General features: G+C 43.8%; 1 protein-coding gene and 1 long non-coding RNA gene across 2 annotated transcripts in view; one reads left to right on the top strand and one right to left on the bottom strand.

Moving 5' to 3' along the window:
- Positions 1–1,440: 1,440 nt before the first annotated feature.
- The window catches only part of LOC146348745 (uncharacterized), a 42,151-nt gene continuing 23,255 nt past the window's right edge, over positions 1,441–20,336 (top strand). Inside the window, exons 1-2 of the mRNA XM_084848380.1 lie at positions 1,441–1,464; positions 3,025–3,216. Of these exons, the coding sequence (XP_084704506.1) occupies positions 1,444–1,464; positions 3,025–3,216 (213 nt within the window). The 5' untranslated portion in view covers positions 1,441–1,443. The remainder of the gene's footprint in view (positions 1,465–3,024; positions 3,217–20,336) is intronic.
- LOC146348746 (uncharacterized) lies at positions 1,938–7,480 on the bottom strand. The gene is made up of 3 exons (XR_014789937.1): positions 7,324–7,480; positions 4,288–4,367; positions 1,938–2,377 (listed from the first exon to the last, which is right to left on the bottom strand). It is a non-coding gene; the product is annotated as an uncharacterized LOC146348746 (long non-coding RNA).

Raw genomic sequence — 20,336 nt, forward strand, 5'->3', positions numbered from 1 at the left:
AATGGGGGAAGTGCACACTTTTGAAAAAACGCACACTTTCTCCATTCAAACAAACTGAAAAAAACAGGCTCAAGAGAGAGCTGAACCAAGTCTTGAAGTAAAACTCTGAGAATTTCAGTGAGCCTAAGCATCCCTGGTTCTCCCATCCCAAACAACTTGTAATGCAGCTAGGATGGCTGGTTTTCCTCTTTCCCTCTACATCTGGTAAAATTCCAGGAAAATGGCTGCTCAAAAAAGGGGGTTCCAAGGTGAGTGGTGAGTGGGTTCCAAGGTGAGTAGTGGTCTTTCTTTTCTGTTGCTTTATGCAACAAATCCAAAGGTAAAGATGATGTCAGAAGCTGCCATCTTCTTTATGAAGGCTGTAAAGTTGTGGCTGTATGTAGGGATGGACGAAAGTCCCTTACCTGGTCCTGCAGCTTGCTTTGCGGTGGGGGGGAGGCGCTCCGTTTCTCCCCGCCGAAATTCTGGCCAGGGGGGAGGCGCCCCGTCCCTCCGGCCGAAGTTCTGGCCGGGGGGGAGGCGCCATGTCCCTCCAGCCAAAATTCTGGCCAGGGGGGAGGCACCCCGTCCTTCTGGCCGTGAATCCTCTGCTCCTGCCGGGTCGCAAATGGCGGCGGCCGTAGCTGCCGCCGTTTGCATCCCTGCAGTCAGCCGTGATAGGCTACGTAAATGTTTACGTAGCCTATCACGGCTGACTTTGGAAAAAAAAAAGCGCGTACTAGCGTTGCCCTTATTTTCGCCGTAGTCTACGTAAATGTTTACATAGACTACACGTGCCCAAATAAGCAACGCAAATGGCGGTGCCCATGGGCGCCGCCATTTGCATATGCGCTTTCCCCCCCCCAAAGTCAGCCGTGATAGGCTACGTAAACATTTACGTAGCCTATCATGGTGTTTTTTGAAAATCTAGCCGTGATAGGCTACGTAAATCTTTACGTAGCCTATCAGGTTTGTTGTTGTTGTTGTTTTTTACACTTGGAAATGGCGGCGGCAGCAGCCGATCAGAAGACCGGCTGCCACCGCTGCCGAACCGCCGCTGAACCGCCCCCGGGAGCTGCTGCCGCCAGGGACATTCCACCAAGGTAAGTCCCATCCCGGGGGGGGGGGGCGGACCGTTTCTCCACCAATTTTGGGGGGCCGAATGCGTTGGCATTCGGTCTCCCGGAAATTCATGGAGAAATTCTCCGACATCCCTAGCTGTATGTTGAAAGAGGTGAAGACATTTCTTTAAGGACACGCTGCTGGAGAAAATGCAGAAATATAGCTGCCAATAGACAATGGTGAATCTCACTGTGCCACCTTAAGAGAAAAGAGAGATCAGTTTTTGCACTTGGCAGGACACACACAAAAAAGCAACAGTTAACAGGAGGAGGAGGATGTGTACTACTAGGAGATGCTGGGGAGCAACAATGGGAGGAGGGAGGGAGAGAGAGAGAGAGAGAAATGGAGCTGACAGAAAGAGAGGTGGGTCATGGGGAAGGGAGGGTAGGAGAGAGACAGAGACCTAGAGGTAGGGCTGTCAGGAAGAGGGGGAGAGAGGGACATGGGGCTGCCAGGGAGAGAATAGGAACTAACTGATTTGGGGTGATCTGGGAGTGGGGTGCAAAGTAACTGAATATGTAATTTAAATTATACTAAGGATTTCTAAATTCGCATCTCTCTCTCTCTCTCTCTCTCAATTAGCATGTATGGCAATGTTTGTCCTCTGTTCTGGTGGTGCATATCTACTTTTTTGGGCATAAGTGGGCTACATGTGTACCATAGCGTTGTTCAATCCACTTCTGGCAGGAACGTAGGGTGGAAACTGATGACCAGTCATCATGTGACTTAGTAACCTGTTTTTTTGTTTGTTTTGCTTTTTGTTTTCAAAAACAACAACATACTATGTAATAAAAGCTGGATGAAAAGAAATGACTCAGCAATCACACGTCCAAGATGTTTGGAAGTGTATGGGAAGGTTGCTTTATCTAGCACCTATCTCACAAGTCAACCCACATTTATGGTGCTAAACAGATTGCCAGTAATCATGTGGTAACCTTTTTAAAAGCGTATTGTGCGGTGAATGTTGAAGATTCAAAATAAAGAAATACCTAAATAAATAAGTCCAATGTAATATTGATTGATCACATGAGGAAAAAAAAAAAAAGAGCTCTTTTAAATTGCTGCCAGACTTCAGGGTATTGTGATCTCCTTGTCTTGTCAAAATTTGGAGAATGGAGACTGGGTTCCAGAGAAGTGTCCTGTAACGTGGCTGTCAGATCCACTGGAGCTGTTTCACAGGCAAGGAGAACAAACCTCGACAAGCCTTTAAGGACTGGACTAGAGTGGTAGCAGATGACAATGTTGTTCTTTCTTGCTCAACCGGGCTGCTGGGCCTCTGTGAAAAATGTAGGGATGTCAGGGAATTCTGCGATGGATCTCGGTGAGGCTGAATGCCAGTGCATTCGGCCCCCCCAAATCCATTATGGAATGAAGCCCCCGCCCCCCTAACCCATGAAAGGCATGTGGGACGAAGTCCCCACTGCCCCCAACCCACAAAAGGCGCGCAAAATGGAGCACTTACCTGCTCCTGTCTGCGCTGCTTTGCGAATGGCGGTCGTCCTGCGGCCGCCATTCACTTCCTCTTCATAGCCATGATAGGCTACGTAAATACTTACGTAGCTTATCACGGCTAACGCAGGGACACCATTTGTATCCCTGCGGAGGCTGTGATAGGCTACATAAGTATTTACGTAGCCTATCATGGCAGGGGGAAAAAAAACCCAGCGTACGCAAATGGCAGTGGCTACCGCCATTTGCGTACGCTGGGTTTTTTTCCCCCTGCCATGATAGGCTACGTAAATTACGTAGCCTATCATGGCAGGGGGAAAAAAACCCAGCGTACGCAAATGGCGGTAGCCACCACCATTTGTGTACGCTGTTCTCCCCCCCCCCCCGCTGTGATTATCACGGCTAAATACAGGGATGCCATTTATGGCCATTTGCATACCATGGCTACGACAGCTGCCATTTGCATCCCTGCAGGGCTGCCCAGTGGACGGATGTCTGGCTGCGGGCGGCCGGAGCCGGCTGGCGGCTCCGCAGCTTGGCCGCAGAGCGGAGCCATCTGGGCAGGATTCCGGGGAGGAGGACCAGATCGCCTCCCCCTGCCCATTGAAGATTCCGGGGGGAGGGACAGAGCGCCTCCCCCCCAGCGGAAAGAGAACGGAACAGAAGGTAAGTGCTCCGTCCATCCCTAGAAAAATGACACTGTGGCACTAAGCCACCAACTTTGGAAGAACTTGGCAGAGATGGAGCAGAACACAGGCCCAAGTGGCGAGCTTCCCTTTGGTTGCCCAGGTTCTTAGTTTGAGGAGACCTTCTTTTTTTTTTTTGCGGTCTGTGCTGGACATAGCACAACACAGGCAACCTGCACTTACTTGGTGTGGAGAACTTTTAAGCTAGCAAAAAGTCCACTGGAGGCTGTCTGCAACACCCATATTGCACGAGAGATCGTTCTTCCACTTCTGGTGCAGCACAATGACCCATCACATTGGATGTTCATTGGCTTTGGTCCAAGTCCTCTGGATTAATTGGTTTGTGAATCTGTTCCCTTGACATCGGTGGTACTTAGATGGTTTAAGTGGCCATACGCTGACAGAAGTGGTTTGTGGCTTGTGCTGTTAGTGTGCCTACTGCATCAGCAAGTGGCTATTTCCCTAAGTGAGCATCAGCTTCTTTCCAAACTAAGGACATTATGTTTTGTTTTTAGCTGTGATGCCGAGTGACATGTACAGTCGGGCCTGTCAGGGTTAATCAAGTCAGCCCTGTTTCAATTTTAATAAGCCTGTAATCAAGTCATTTGTTTCAGTCAGGATGTCACATTCAACGCACTGGCCTGTTCAGTGCTCAAAAACTGGAATTCGGATGAGCATTATTGAATGGCAAGCAGTATCCTCATCATATAGGAAGTCTGTGCTTGCCAAAAGCACCATTCTTATGCTGGAACCAAGCGATTTGTGCTTTCAGAATCAATCGTAAATTGGCTGGGTTATTCATACACCGTTGGTGTATGAATAACATAATATATGAATGTAGCCTATGCTGGCTATTGCATGCACATGTTACCCTTTGGGTCTACTGAATTAAAATTTGCTTTAATAATATCATGGCACAAGGTTGACTCAATCATGATAATGCATGCTTGGCACTTTCAATCCAACAGAAAATAAATGAAATCTGAAACTTGTAGTCCTTGTTTCACTGAGCTTGTGAGGCACAGGAAAATGGTGGGGGACAGATACTCACCATGCCAAACTGCTTGCTTTGGGGAAATAAAGGGGTCATTTACCCAGAGGGCCCTGGTTGCCAATGTAACCCTCAGTTCCCTACATCAAAAGAGAGAGAAGAGAGAGATGCGGGTAGGGTGAGTGAGTGACTCTGATAAATGAAAGAGATAGATATAGAAGGGCCATCAGATTTTAGATAATGAAATAAGATAGTGAAATAATCCCAGGGTCTGAAGGCACGTGAGGCAGCCACCTTGCTGAAGCTAAACAGGTCTGGGTCTGGCCAGTGCTTGGAGGGGAGACCACCTGGGAACCACATGTAGCCACCTTGAGTTCCATGATGGAAGAAAGGTGGGATATAAATGAAATAATAATGATGATGATGATGATGATGTGTGGTGTACTGGTGTAGTGGCAAGAGTGTTGGACTGGGAGCTGGGAGATCCAGGTTCTTGGCCTCACTCGGCCATGGAAGCTCACTGGGTGACTTTGGTCCAGTCACACTCTCAGCCCAACCTACGTCACAGGGTTGTGTTGTGAGGATAAAATGGAGAGGAGGAGGATAATGTAAGTTGCCTTGGGTTCCTTGCAAGAGGAAAAAAGGCGGGATATAAATGCAATAAATAAATAAATAAATGAAATGAAATGAAATTAAGAAAAATATCTTAAGGAGACATGTAGGTATTTAAAGATGATGATCTTGGAAGACCTGGAAGTTTGGAGAGGATAGTATTGTCTGTTCCATGAAACTTTACAGATGCTGTCAGGTTGCTTACTGCATGGGGGTTCGTCAGGGCCCTGCTTTGCAGAAAGGGCAGTTCTTGCTAGCCTTTCCGTAGTTTTTGGGCTGCTGGTTTTATTGATAGCTTGTTTTTATTGATTTTTCTTGAATATATATTTGTTGAATTTTAATTTTATTTGTTTCATATTATTTTTATCTTATATGCTGCCTTGAGAAGGTTCTGAACTTAAATGGCAGCCTAAAAATAATATTAGATGGATGGATGGATGGATGGATGGATGAATGAATGAATAAATAAATAAATAAATAAATAAATGGGAACAAGGATATTCTGTCAGTGTATAACATGGGTAGGGACCATGTGGCCCTCCAGTTGTTCTTGGACTGCAACTCCCATTAGCCCAGGCCAGCTTAGCCAATTGTGAGGGATGATGGGAGCTATAGCTAAAGATCTGCAAATCAGCAAAACTTGAGCTTGCTGAAGTTCTCCAAATTCCATCTCAAAGCTTGTTCTGACTCGAGTTTGTATCAGATTGTGAGCTTTGTTTTTTACTTTTCACATGACAACCCATGCATATTTTACCTGTGTATTTTTCCAAATGTATGTCACTTTTGTGCATCTTTGAAATGTATGCATTCTTCTTTCATTGATAAAACATATTTATGCGCATTTTTCAAAGGTATGCATTTTTTCATGTGCATTTTCCAAATGTGCACATGCTGTCAAACACATTTGTTTGGGTCTGCGAATCACAAGTTTGAAAATATACAGACTTCAACGGTTCAACCTCAGATTGCATCCAAGTCTGTGTTTGGTTCAAAAGGTGTGAACTTTAAAAATAGACTGAAATAAATTTCTTATACATGCCTAGCTGTAATCCAACAACATCTGGAGGGCCACATATTCCCCACCCCTGTTCTGTAGCTTGAACGGTGATGTCTGATCTTGTGGATAGGAAGTTGAACTGCTGGGATTTCATGATAAAAGGTACATTTCCTAAATACAGTGCTCAGAGCGTGTGGAGCTTGGCAGCAGTGTGGTGGAGCATTGCACTGCATGCATTCAGCATGAAACCTGGGATAAGATACAAGACAACAGCTCATTCCTGTGCTTTTTGTGATCTTCTAGGCTGTGTTGGCCCTGGTTATCCACAACAATAATGATTTAGGGTGCAATCTTATGCTTGTTTAGACAGAAAAAATTCCTACAGCACCTAGCGTTCCCCAGGCAGCCATGCTGGCTGGAAAATGCATAGGATTGTGCCCTTAATAGTTTATGTCATCTGCATAAAGCTTCATTTATATATCATCATTTGCTGAACTGCAACACATTGCATAATTAGCAGGGCTTAAATCAGCTGGGTGATATGAATCTGACAGGACCACTGCAATCTGCTAGGTAGTTTATTTAATTCTTTTTTAAAAGCTGTTCCTCATTAAATTTAAAAAGTGCCTTAAAATATTTTTCATTAACACATACCATTAAGTGGATAAGTGCCTTGAGTATGTTATAATTTAATTTAGATTCAACAGTACAATTTTTCCTGGGTTAATTATAGGTCTGTTATTAATAAATTATTTATTGAATCACATGATACATATCTATCATGTTACTGTTTAGCCTCATTAAAGAAAGTTTTAATTACAATTTGTTTTAATTACCACCATTATGCATATTAAAACATCTAAATTGTGTACTTATGGAACAAGAGCAATATTAATGGAGATTTCTTGCAGTTCTAGCTATGTAGGAAGCTGCCTGATATCAAGTCAAACTAACTGATCATCTTTAGATTGTCTGTTTTGGAGACCCAGGCATGGTCTTGAAATCACACAAGGCAACCACCTTGCTGAAGCTAAGCAGGTATGAGTCTGGTCAGCGCTTGGAGGAGCGACCTGGGAGTCATGTAACCACTTTGAGTTCCACAATGGAAGAAAGGTGGGATATAAATGTAATAAATAAAATACTCTGGTTTGTATCGGGTTGAGGTCTTTCCATATTTGCTACTGGATCATTTAACTGCAGATGCCAGGAACTGAGTCTGGAACTTTTGGCCTGCACAGTATGTACTCTGCCTCTGAACAATTTTATTTATTTATTTCATTTCTATACCGCCCAATAGCCGAAGCTCTCTGGGCAGTTCACAATGGTCACTCCCATGGGAATTTCTGTTAGTGCTGTGGTGAAACCCTGCCTGCCCTTTCACAATCTTTTTATTTCCCTGCAACAGAGGCAGTCGTTTTTCTGCCTCTTTCTTTGGGATGTTGAGAACTTAGGAGAAATTGCTCTGGGTGCAGGGCTTCAGTGCTTACCTTACTGGAAGGAGGTTGCTGAGGGTTGTGTGTGCTCTTTCTTATATTATTTACCCCCATTCTGTCCTTTCAGCCTCTCAGGCTGCTTGAGCTTCTTGACAAGACTGCTAGAGGACTTAGCCAAGAGTTCCTCCCTTGGGACTTCCTGTGCTGCTGTCTGCCGAGGGCCTGAAAGCTGAGCAAGTTATTGTTGTTTCTGAGATCTTGAAGGCCCCTGTTCAAGCAGCATTCAGAGCTACCCTAGTATTTCATTGGTTAACCATCTGTATGTGACTATTTGGTTTTACGCATGTGTATCTTCGTATTTTATTGTATTTTTAAATTGGCTTGTAGTTGTATTTATCTGTATTTATTTGTTTTTAGGACACTGCAGTTTTCTTGCCATCCTTAAAAATAGTTGTCTATATTGTAATCTTTGGCCCCCTTGCAGTTTGCTTACTATCATATCATGTATATGCCTTGGCATGCACTAAAGGAGGTTTGGCATGACTTACAATGTGGTGAGTTTTTAATTTTATATTTTAAGCACCTAAGTACCACTTTGTAACCATAACTAAGAAACATTTTAAAATACAATATTGTATTCATATTCACAGGTTTAACTGCTGCAGTATCTAATGTCTGTAATTGTGAAGAATCTGTTGTGAGGGATCTGTTGTATATAATGTGTTTGCAGAGATACGTTTGTTCATTCTTTGGCATACCTTTTATATACTAGACCATGTCCTACTAGATCACTGAGGAAGACTGTATGTCGAAACATGTTTGGGCCATTTGGTATTGGTTACTTTTGGTATGGCTAGTTTTCTTTTTCAGCACAATAATATTGTATTCTCTTATTGTTTAGATGTATACTTTTAAACAACACAGATAAAAAGTTAGCATTAGATTTTGTTATATTTATTATCACCAGTAAGCCCAACCTAGTTGGTGTTGTTGATGTTGTCGTCATCCCCCTCCTTGTCAAAAGAACTTCTAATAACAACAAAGCAAAATCAAAATGCCTTTCTCAGCTTTAAGGCACTCAGCAGGCAAAAGCACAGGGTGCCACTGCAACAGGCAACAACAACAATAACAAAATAAGAGGAATTTGCCACACCTGCCATGTTAAAGACCTCCTCTATCATGAACAAATTCGAAACGTTTCACTCTCCACTCTCTCCAGATCATGCCCCATTTCATGGTTTGCCTGACATCCCCCCCCCCCAATTATGTAAATCTCAAACTGGGCAATATAGCTGAATTTATTTATTTATTTAAATTTATTAATCGCCCATCTGGCTGGTCACCCAGCCACTCTGGGCGATGTACAAAGTGTATAATAGAACAGTTTAAAACAATAAAATTCTACAGTAAAAACATATTTCTAAAAATACCCTAACCCACCCCAAATGCCTGCCTGAACAACCACGTTCCCTTCTTTCCAGGGACATAAATTCATAACCATGTACAAAAACGTCAAGATTGTCACAATCATACACCTAAATTTACAATTTAGTGCAATCCTATATATGTTTACTCGGATATAGGTCTCGTTCTCTATAATGGGACTTACTCCCAGGTAAGTGTGGATTGCAGGCCTAGTATTATTTTATTTAATATTAAATAAATTATTATTATTATTATTATTATTATTATTATTTTATTGTTATTTCTTTCATTTCTATACCGGCAAATAGCTGAAGTTGTCTGGGTGTTTCACAATGATTCACAAAAAAATGCAAAACAATGACATTATACAACATTACATAACATAACAGTATGATAAAATATAGTCTAAAAATATTTAATGTACAAAACTGAAATCAGTTTAACCAGCTAAAAACAATTTTAGTAAATAATGTCAGTAATACACCAGTTCAAGATAGCTGCCATAAGTGCCCCATTGTATGCCATTAAATGCCTGGGAATAGAGGGCAGTCTTAACCTGATGTCAGAAAGATGACAGTGTTGGTACCAGGCAACCTCAGTGGGGAGCTTCCACAGTTGGGGGGCCACTCCTGAGAAGGAACTCTCCCTTGTTGCCACCTTCTGAGCCTCCCTTGGAGGAAGGAAGGCCTCAGATGTTGATTGTAGTGTCTGGGTAAGTTCAGGTCTGACATTCTGATATTATGTGATATTTCTGCTGTTTTCATATATGCAATACATACTAATATCTGTTCCTCTGGATATTGTTATCCACTTGGTATGGGAGAAAAACTAAGCCTAAAATAGGAACACAGTAAATTGGTCTACAGGTGTATGAAAATGTATTCATCTTCAGTAAAGGCTTTGATAAAAGACACAATAAATAGCTGTGATTTAAAGAACAGAAGCAACATATTTCCCTGGCATATAATGTCAGAGTCAGAGGAAGTACCCTAGGTGCTTTTGTTGCAGCAATAATTACTATTATGTCCATACACGTTGTCCAGATATTATAGCTGTATGTATGTTTGCTCATATACACAGTGAAAATATTCTCCTAAACATTCTCTCCCTTTCCCCTTCTCATGGCTCAGTTTGGTTACAACTGTAGACACCCTCACAGACAGTTCATAAACGGTGCAGTCACATAAACTTCCCAAGCAACGTTTGAAGTATGTGGATGGCTAGGTATCTTCTCTACATTAGCCTTTCCTTGCCAAATTGGGAAATCTGCCCACCAGGAGTTCAACTTAATTAAAGGTTTCCATCAAACTCAGCAAATCCAAATACAAAAGCTCCCTTGCAGTCTTCTGACTTTTACAATCTACTTTCTTTCTTTCTTTCTTTCTTTCTTTCTTTCTTTCTTTCTTTCTTTCTTTCTCATATATATATATATATATATATATATATATATAATTGAAACCAAACACAAGCCAGATCAAAGGTACAGTAATGTTTCCATAAACAAGTGTAATTTAGTTTCTCTCTCTCTCTCTCTCTCTCTCTCTCTCTCTCTCTCTCTCTCTGCCTCCCCCGCCCTTCTCTTGTCAGGCTGTTAAGCTCAGATATCATTTTATTGCCAAATCACCAGCTGGATGCAGAGTTGCGTATGTCTGGGTCAAAGTAAATCAGAAGCAGAGCAGAGTGCCAAGAGATTATGTGAACTCATCCCGTTCATTTCTATGCAGATGCATCTGTCTCCCAGCTTGTCTGCCTTTCTCTCTGGCTTTGACAGTACCGTGATTTATCTCACATTCTCACCATGTAATCAAAATGGCAACAGATCTAAGACCTGCTATGGACGTTCATGTATTCTAAGACCCTGGCCAGCATCCAGAGGGCTGGTGCAAAATGATAATGGTGGGCCCATCATTCAGCCTCCAACCACTGAAGTGGTCTGGGTTCTACAAGTTCTCTTGCTACAGATGTCACTTTCTCCATACCTAGGTTGCCAAAGTGCAGGGAGTGGAGCAGGTGCCATCTTTCTAGGGGGAAGATTTTGCCCAGGATTCTCTAGTTTTATGAGTATCTGACCATTGGTCAGTCTAAGCCAGTCTTGTATACTGTGACAGGTAGTGGGTTTTCATGGCCTCAGGCAGATAGCTTTGCCAGCCCTGCTGAGATCCTTGTAACTGGAGTTGCTTAAAGACCAAAACAGAAATTACTTAAAACCTGTGTCTATCAGCTGTGCCTTTTTTCATTTTTAAGAACATAAGAAGAGCCATGCTGGATCAGTGGTCCATCTAGTCCAGCATTCTCTTCACACAGTGGCCAACCAGATGCCCATGGGAAACCCACAAGCAGAACATGAGTGCAACAGCACCATCCCACCCATGTTCCCCAGCAACTGGTGTATATAGGCATACTGCCTCTGATACTGGAGGTAGCATATAGCCATCAGGACTAGTAGCCATTGATAGCATTCTCCTCCAGGAATCTGTCTAACTCCCTTTTAAAGCCGGCCAAATTGGTGGCCATCACTATGTCTTGTGGTAGCGAGTGCCATAGTTTAACTATGTGCTGTGTGAAGAAGTACATCCTTTTATCTGTCCGGAATCTCCCACCAATCAGCTTGATGGGATGACCCCAGGTTCTAGAGTAGGCACAGGGGGGCAATCCAGATCTTCGAAGCCCCCCTAGCCTGCCATGCTAGGGTACCATTCCATTGTTTTGGTTTGTTTTTAAAGATGTAGCTGCTAGATACAGATTTAAGGTAATGTCTGTTTTGGCCCTCAGATTCAAGCTAGGACCTTCTGGATGCAAAGCTACTGAACTGTGGTGTCTTTCCTCTGAGCTCATGAACTTTCACACACAGGACCCAGAGTTAGCAAATTCTTTAACATGATGTTAAAGTTTGTCCTGCCAGACAAATCTGATCTCATTTTTTGATCAAGTAACCTCCCTTGTAGACCGTGGGAATGCTGTAGACATCATATACCTCGACTTCAGCAAAGCTTTCGACAAAGTGCCCCATGATATCCTGATGAGCAAACTAGCTCAAAGTGGGCTATATGAAACAACGATCCAGTGGATCCACAGTTGGCTACAGAATCGGACTCAAAGACTGCTTATCAATGGGACCTTCTCAAACTGGGGAGAGGTAATGAGTGGGGTACTGCAGGGCTCAGTCCTGGGTCCAGTGCTCTTCAACATTTTTATTAATGACTTGGAGGAGGAGGTGCAGGGAATGCTGATCAAATTTGCAGATGACACAAAATTGGGCAGGATAGCTAATACTTTGGAAGACAGAAACAAAATTCAAAGTGATCTGGATAGACTGGAGTGCTGGGCAGAAAACAACAGAATGACATTTAATAGGGAGAAATGCCAAGTTCTGCACCTAGGAAAAAGAAACCAAATGCACAGTTACAAGATGGGAGGTACGTCGCTCAACAACACTACAAGCGAGAAAGATCTTGGAATTGTTGTCGATCACAAGCTGAATATGAGCCAACAATGTGATGTGGCTGCAAAAAAGGCAAATGCTCTTTGGGGCTGCATTAATAGAAGCATAGCTTCTAAATCCCGGGAAGTACTAGTTCCCCTCTACTCAGCACTGGTTAGGCCTCATCTGGAGTACTGTGTCCAGTTCTGGGCACCACACTTTAAGAAGGATGCAGACAAACTGGAGAGGGTTCAGAGGAGGGCAACAAAGATGATCAGGGGACTGGAAACAAAGCCCTATGAAGAGAGACTGAAAGAACTGGGCATGTTTAGCCTTGAGAAGAGAAGACTGAGGGGAGATATGATAGCACTCTACAAGTACTTGAAAGGTTGTCACAGAGAAGAAGGCCAGGATCTCTTCTTGATCATCCCAGAGTGCAGGACACGGAATAATGGGCTCAAGTGACAGGAAGCCAGATTCCGGCTGAACATCAGGAAAAACTTCCTGACTGTTAGAGCAATATGACAATGGAACCAATTACCTAGGGAGGTGGTGGGCTCTCCCACACTGGAGGCGTTCAAGACGAGGCTGGACAGCCATCTGTCAGGGATGCTCTGACTTGGATTCCTGCATTGAGCAGGGGGTTGGACTCGATGGCCTTGTAGGCCCCTTCCAACCCTACTATTCTATGATTCTATGATTCTATGATTCTATGATTCTATGTCTGCATAGGATGGGGTGGGAATAAGAGTGTGGATAATGATTCCATTTAATCCCGTTGTTATGTTTATCTATAGACAGTTATAACCTGCCACCAGGTGGCAATTGAGAACATGGAACATTCATCTGAAAACCTAGACAGCATAGTAAGAAGCAAAGACATCACCTTGCCGACAAAGGTCCATCTAATCAAAGCTATGGTTTTCCCAGTAGCAACGTATGGCTGTGAGAGCTGGACTGTAAGGAAGGCTGAGCGCCGAAGAATTGATGCTTTCAAACTGTGGTGCTGGAGAAGACTCTTAAGAGTCCCCTGGACTGCAAGGAGGTCATATCAGTCAATCCTAAAGGAAATCAACCCTGAGTGCTCATTGGAAGGACAGATACTGAAGCTGAAGCTGAAATATTTTGGCCACCTAATGCGAAGAGAAAACTCTCTGGGAAAGACCCTGATGCTGGGAAAGACTGAAGGCAAAAGGAGAAGGGGACGGCAGAGGATGAGATGGCTAGATAGCATCACCGATGCAATGAATATGAACTTGAGTACGCTCCGGGAGAGAGCGCAGGACAGGAAGGCCTGGCGTGCTATGGTCCATGGGGTCACGAAGGGTCGGACATGACTGAATGACTGAACAACAACAACATTCATCTGGGGTTTTGTCATGCCATATATAGAGATGTAGGGAAAACTACAATGGACCAGGAACAAGATTCTGTACCACAAATCTGCCATTCTTAACAAAAACAAAACAAAATTGTTTGTTAAGATATTGCAATGTCCTGTTGCAAGATATTTCAATTCACCTGCATGTAGTATCTGTGATTTACAGTTGCTTCCAATAGAACAAACAAAAGACACTGACATGCTTGACAAAAGGGAAAACGTTTGGGTCTACAGACTCAGAACTCTCAGTCCAAATGGCCCTAATCTGGAAGACAGTTCGTATATATATCGTAAGCATTGCACCAATCATATACCTCCATTTTTTCTCCTAAGGAATTGTCATCTCCAGGCATTCCAAACAGCCACTCCTGGTATCCATTTAACAGCTCAGCTACTGATGAGGGCAGAAGGTGAAACAGTAAGCTCAAAATACATTTTGAAAAATGCTCTGTTGTTACTCTTTTGATCTTTCTTAAGACGGTCTACATACATAGTAGATCCAGAGCCTCTTTGTTGCTTTGCTGTTATGCTACTTTACACCCCCCCCCCCCGTCTTTACATAATATCTTACTACAGGGCATTTTCTGGAAGAAGTATGACTAAATACAACACCCTATAGCTGTCAACACTGCAGTCTCCCTTTCCAGAATATGCCATTTCTCTTAATCATTACTATCCTGAAAAAAAAGGACTGAGCCTCTTTATGTTCTTGTTGCTCTTGGAGGCCGAGGACATGTTGTGATTATTCCAAAAGGAATTTGCCCCTCCATATGTTTGAATGTAAAACTGAGTCTGCTTTGGCCATCCATGTGTTTTTTGTAATTCCATTCACAAGGAAGCCTAAGGTGGAACAGACAAGAATAGCAGCCAGGGTTTGGCCGTGGCTAACACTATTGGCAGAAGGTGAATAAAATAAAGAGATGGTATTTGGTATGGAGCAGGGGGAAAGATGGATCTTTGAGGTGATTTGTCCTGGTGCGCCCTGTTTCTGATATGGAGTTGGTGATCTATACAATCCGAACATAAGGACATAGGAAGCTGCTTTATACGGAATCAGACTCAGGCCACTGTTCCATCTAGCCCAGTATTGTCAACAGCAGCTCTCTGGGGTTTCAGGCGGGGTTTTCCAGCCTTATGTGGAGATGCTGGGGATCTCATCTGCTGGGCCCTTCTGCACGCAAAGCACCACCAACTGTTCTGCTCACATAAACCTTGGTGGATGGTGGAAAGTGGGGCTGACCCCTTAAAGTGTTATAGAAATGAAAAATAAAAGTTATAATAAAAATAATAAAATGCAGAGTGGGGGCTTTCCCACTCAAGAATGGATGGTTATGATTAAGAATGGGATGGATTTCAGCTCTAATCACATCTTGGGTGAGAAGCATGGGTTCTGGTGGGCATGGAATAGGGATGTATGAATTTTGTTTAATCCATTCTGTGTGTGTTTCATTGATTGTTATGTGTCTTTTGTTCCATTGTCTGCTCATTGACGGAACCAGAATTTTTTTCCCATTCAGAAAAGTCTGCAAAAAAGTATGTTGCAATTTACATAACTTTTTCTGGCACGTAACATTTTGCATATTTTTCATAGTTCTACATACAATCAATGAAGAGAGTGCACAAAAAAAGAATGCTACACAGCGGAGGTTGAAGAACGATCAGAGATGTATGAAATGGGGTGTGTGTGTGTGTGTGTGTGTGTTTTAACAAATGGCATATATTTTAGCATATTTTCCAGTAACTTCTGGATTTTTGTATTGCTAAATTTGTGTACAATTAAAAAACAGTCTAGGGATGGACACCCGCCCCCCCGTTCGGGTTCTCTGGGCAACTGCCCAGCTGCTGCCCCCACTTGTGCACCCCTGGACTGCTCACTCGCCCCTGGTGCTCACCAAGCCGCCTGCACCTAGCCTAAGCTGTTTGCGAGCGCCTGTCATTATAGGGCCATTTACGTCTATAACACTGCATAGATGGGGCCTTTACAGCTGCTGTGTGTGCAGTGTTAGATTTACAGAAGTTCCTGAGTTGCCTTTTCTTTTTGGAAAATACTGAGTGTGGGAATGATGGGCCCTCGCAAATGGTTCAGGGTAGGTGCGGGTGGCTTGGAGAGCTCAGAGGGGTGCGAGTGGGGGTAGCAGCTCGGTAGGCACAGCCTGGAGGTGCAACTGGGGGGAGTCCATTGGACTCCAGGACTCAGCTGAGCACCCCTTCCATCCCTAAAACAGTCCACAAGTCCAAAGATTCCACATGACTTGGAAGACGCTGGTCTGCTGTGGAATCCGTGGGTCAAATTCTTAGAAATCCAAAGTCAATTGAATCCATGTCAGATTTCTCTGACATCCCTAGTGTGGAAGCATTTTGGGAAGAGACTCAAAACCAGATGGGTGCTGGGACATCTAGTGACATCAGAGGTGGGTGCAATGTAGTCTGGGACATCCTTTTATGGCAGTGTGCACACTTCACATGCCCAGAAGTGTCCAGGACCAGGTCCAGCACACTGAGGGGATGGTGATGTTGGCCACAACATAAAGTGTGAGGCCTAGTGTGTAGTCTGGGCTTGTCTCTGAACTATACTAGGCTTTAGGAGAGCCTGAGAAATTTGTTTCAGTTCATTTTTAATCAGGATTTATCTAGTTTGCACCTCCTAAATTGAACATGGACTCAAACACAATCTGCAGTTGAAGTCCATTCATTTCTAGGCTTGCGATGTGATTCGTGGACCAAAAAAAGAAAAGCGTTCAACAGCATTTGAAAAATGTGTATGAAAAAATGCATACTGGATTACTGCAATGCGTTATACAATAGGGATGCTGGAGAAATTTGAGATGGATTAAAATGAGCCCAGATTTTTAAGAATCCGACCTGCGGAATCTACTGTGGAGTGCCCCCCTCAGGCCATGCAGAGTCTGTGGACTTTTGGATGATTTTTTTACTTTCCCGAAATTTATGCATATAAATCCGTAGAAAAATACGTAAGTTTCTCCTGAGGAAACATTGAATGGAATGGGGGACAATACACTAAATGTTATGTACTGAGGTAAATTATGTAAATACTTATGTAAATATTTATGTAATTGTTTCCATATTTTTCCACATGATGGGGAAAAAAAGGCATCCATCTGTGGGGAGACAATGAACAAAAGGTGCCTGACAATCCGTGAAACACAGACAGAGTGGATTTTACACAGTCCGTACATCCCTAGTTATACATGGGGTAGGGATGGCAGAGAATTTCTCCCCGAAACTTCGGGGGGCCGAGCGCCAACGTGTTCGGCCCCCCGAACAAGTTTCGGGGAGAAATCCTCCACACACACCCCGCACCCCCCCCCGGGACGGGACTTACCTTTGGCGAATGTCCCTCCCGGTGGCTGGTCCGTCCGGCGGTTCGGCGGGTGTTCGAGCGAGGCGGGAGCGGCAGCCGGTCTTTGACCGGCTGCCCCCGCTGCCATTGCAATGAAAGAAAAAAAAAATGCCCCTTGATAGGCTACGTGACGATTCACGTAGCCTATCACGGCTAGATCTGCAAAGTCAGCTATTTGCGTTGCCCGTATTTTCGCCGTAGTCTACGTAAACATTTACGTAGACTACAGCGACTAAATAAGGAACGTGAATGGCGGCTCCCTATGGGGGCCGCCATTCGCGTACGCGCTTTTTTTTTTTTTTTTAAAGTCACCCGTGATAGGCTACGTGACAATTCACGTAGCCTATCACGGCTGACTTTGCAGATCTAGCCATGATAGGCTACGTGAATCGTCACGTAGCCTATCAGGGGGCGTTTTTTTGTTTTTTGTTTACTTTCGCGTTCGCGGCCAGGTGAGGCGAGGCGCCTCCTCCCCGGCCTGAATTTCGGCCGGGCGAGGCAGGAAGCCTCCCCCCCCCGGCCTGAACTTCACGGGGGGAGCAGCGAAGCGCCTCCCCCCCACCGCGAACGGCCTTCGACGACAGGTAAGTGACTTTCGTCCACCCCTAACATGGGGCTGCCTTTGAAAATGGTCCAAAAACTTCAGCTAGTCCAAAATAGGGCAGCAAGATTGTTAATAGGGACTGGCCAAGAGATCACATTATGCCAGTACTTTTTGAGATGCACTGGCTGCCAGTGCTGGTATTAACATTCAAAGCTCTTAACGGCTTGGGGCCAGGTTATCTGAAGGAATCCCTCCACCCATATGTGCTTTCCCAGACCTGAAGGTCATCCTCAGCAGTCCTTCTCCATGAACCTCTGCTAAAGGAGGTGAGGCAGGTGGCTACCAGGAAGAGGCCCTTTTCTGCTGTGGCACCGTGACTGTGGAATGAGCTCCCTAGAGAGGTTCACCTGGCACCTATGTTGTATTCTTTCCAGTGCCAAGTGAAAACCTTTTTATTATTTTAGCATTTTAGCTTCCTAGTCTTTTAGCTTTGGTGTTTTAGATCTGTATTTTAAATCTCTGTATTGCTGCTAGGTTTTATTCTGGTTGAACTGTTATATTGTGGTTTTAAGCTTTCATATTTTGTATTGTTTTATGCTGTGCTTTGTGGTTTTAATTTTTGTGAACCGCCCAGAGAGCTTTGGCTATTGGGCGGTATAGAAATAAATAAATAAATAAATAAAGCTTCTGAAAGATACATGCAAACACACTTTAATCAATGGGAGAAGAATGAAGAATCTCTTTCAAAGATGTGCACAACTGATTTGGGAAAATATGCATAAAAAGATGCACAAGAAAAGGAAAAAAACAAAGAAAGCAATCTGATATGGACACAATATAGAATCTGAATAACTTTGATGAACTCGAGTTTTGCTTGTACACACATTCCTACTAGGCTCTGCCTCATGTGCCTGTAGACTTCCAGAACAATGAAGGGATGGGGTTGTCACAGCCATGCTACCATGCGTGATGCCTTAGAACATGCACTGTGAGGCCTAGCTGTGCTAGCTATCTCTGTGTAAGTCCAGAGTGAATTAGTGAATTCATTCTGAATACTGCAATCCACTTCATAATTTGGGAAGAGCAAAATACTGTCATCTCATCTGCCACCAACATTTTTCAGAGGGGAACCAAGCTGTTCCACCCATCCCTTCTTTGTATCTCGGCCTTGGAGTGATTTTCGACATTTCTGTATTGTAGCACTGATCAAGGCTGAAATAGCACTTCTGTGGGCCCAGCACAAACTTGTAACATGCCTCCCCACCAACCCCACGATCCCTTGTCAGTTTAGGAAAATTGCAGGACTGACTGCTGTCCTTTAGTTTCTTTAAACTTCCCTTGGCTGGATCTACACTTACCGCCTTTTTTCACTTCCAATGAGGTTTCACCACCCACCTTTCACACTACGCAGTACCCAGCTCAAATTGGAACCAGAATTTCCCACTTCCGTGCTCCTCCTTTCAATACCCTAATATCCCGGTATTTCCCCTTAATGTGCTCTGATGTTCCACCTACGCCACCATATCTGGTAGTCCCCTCCCCCGCCTGTCCATATATGGCGGTGTTTGTATTTCCCTCCTGTCCAAACACAGCACTTGACGGCCCCATGTCTTCTTCCAGCTACTGATCGCATAGCTTCCTCAGCAGCCCCCATTTCCTCAGCAACAAGCAAAGGGCTGGATGTGTGTGCGCTTGTCTGATCTCGGAAGCTAAGTGGGGTCAGCCCCAGTCAGTAGTTGGATGGGCGACCGCCTGGGAATCAGGCTTCCTGCACTGAGCAGGGTTTTTTTGTATCCCAATGAGATTAAGTTTTACCCCCTCCTATCCCCCGCTCCGGATGTTTTTTTTTTAATTAAGGTGTTATCCTCGCAGAATCGGGGCTTCTCCACAAGGCTTTTTTTTCTAATTCAGACGTGATCTTTGAAGATTCGAAGTTGTGAAGCTTCACAACTTCAAAGCTTCACAACTTCGAATCTCTGAAGATCATGCCTGAATTAGGAAAAAAAACATTGCGGAGAAGCCCCGATTCTGCGAGGATAAAGCCTTAATTTTTTTAAAAAAACATCCGGAGCGGGGGATAAAACTTAGTCTCATTTGAAGGGATAGAACAACCCCCTGCTCAATGCAGGAAGCCTGATTCCCAGGTGGTCGCCCATCCAACTACTGACCGGAGCCGACCCCGCTTAGCATCCAAGGTCAGACAAGCGCGCGCAGGAAAACAGCACAGCGCTTGAGCTTGCACATTCGATGAAGCACTGCAATGGGGAAAATGGGTGAGTGTGAATAAACATGTTTTAATGCGAGAGTGTTTAATCCAACGGGACACCGAATTCATTGCGATGGCGGGCACAATGTAGATCGGCCCCTAGTTTAAGCTTCTTATTTTTCTCATTGTATAGCATGTTAAGGATACTTGAGGTCCGTATCTCGTCCATTCATTCTGGAGTGTACTTGCACCTCCCGGACTAATGTGAGGGTTCAAACCATAGGGATGGGTAAGAATTTCATTCAGTTCATTTAAAAAAAATAATTATGAACATACAAACATGCGTATCAAAATGCTCATGTTTCTTCACAGACCGGACAGAAAGAACTTAAGATTTTAAAAAAGTGGAAAGTGGGAGAAAGCGGAACTGATGGATTTGTGCATCCCTATCCAAAAACAGTTATCCTTCAGGCTTTCTAAAATGTCTCTAAATTTTGCAGTGCAGTTGTTGGTGCAAAAAACCTACAAAAAATGCATATAAAATATGAATTTTAGGTCTAGAGGAATTTATAAATGTGTATGTTATATGGAAATACATCCAAAATACATGTTTAAATATGAATTTTCATGCAGATTAATACAGAAATGGGACAGAATGAGCACACACAAAACTAACACAGACCAGGGATCTGTCTATCCCTGATGAAATGCGCCAGCCCAATTCACCAC

This window comes from Heloderma suspectum, chromosome 4 (assembly GCF_057233095.1).
Source record: "Heloderma suspectum isolate Gila_16-S chromosome 4, 16-S_ref, whole genome shotgun sequence".
NCBI lineage: Eukaryota > Metazoa > Chordata > Lepidosauria > Squamata > Helodermatidae > Heloderma > Heloderma suspectum.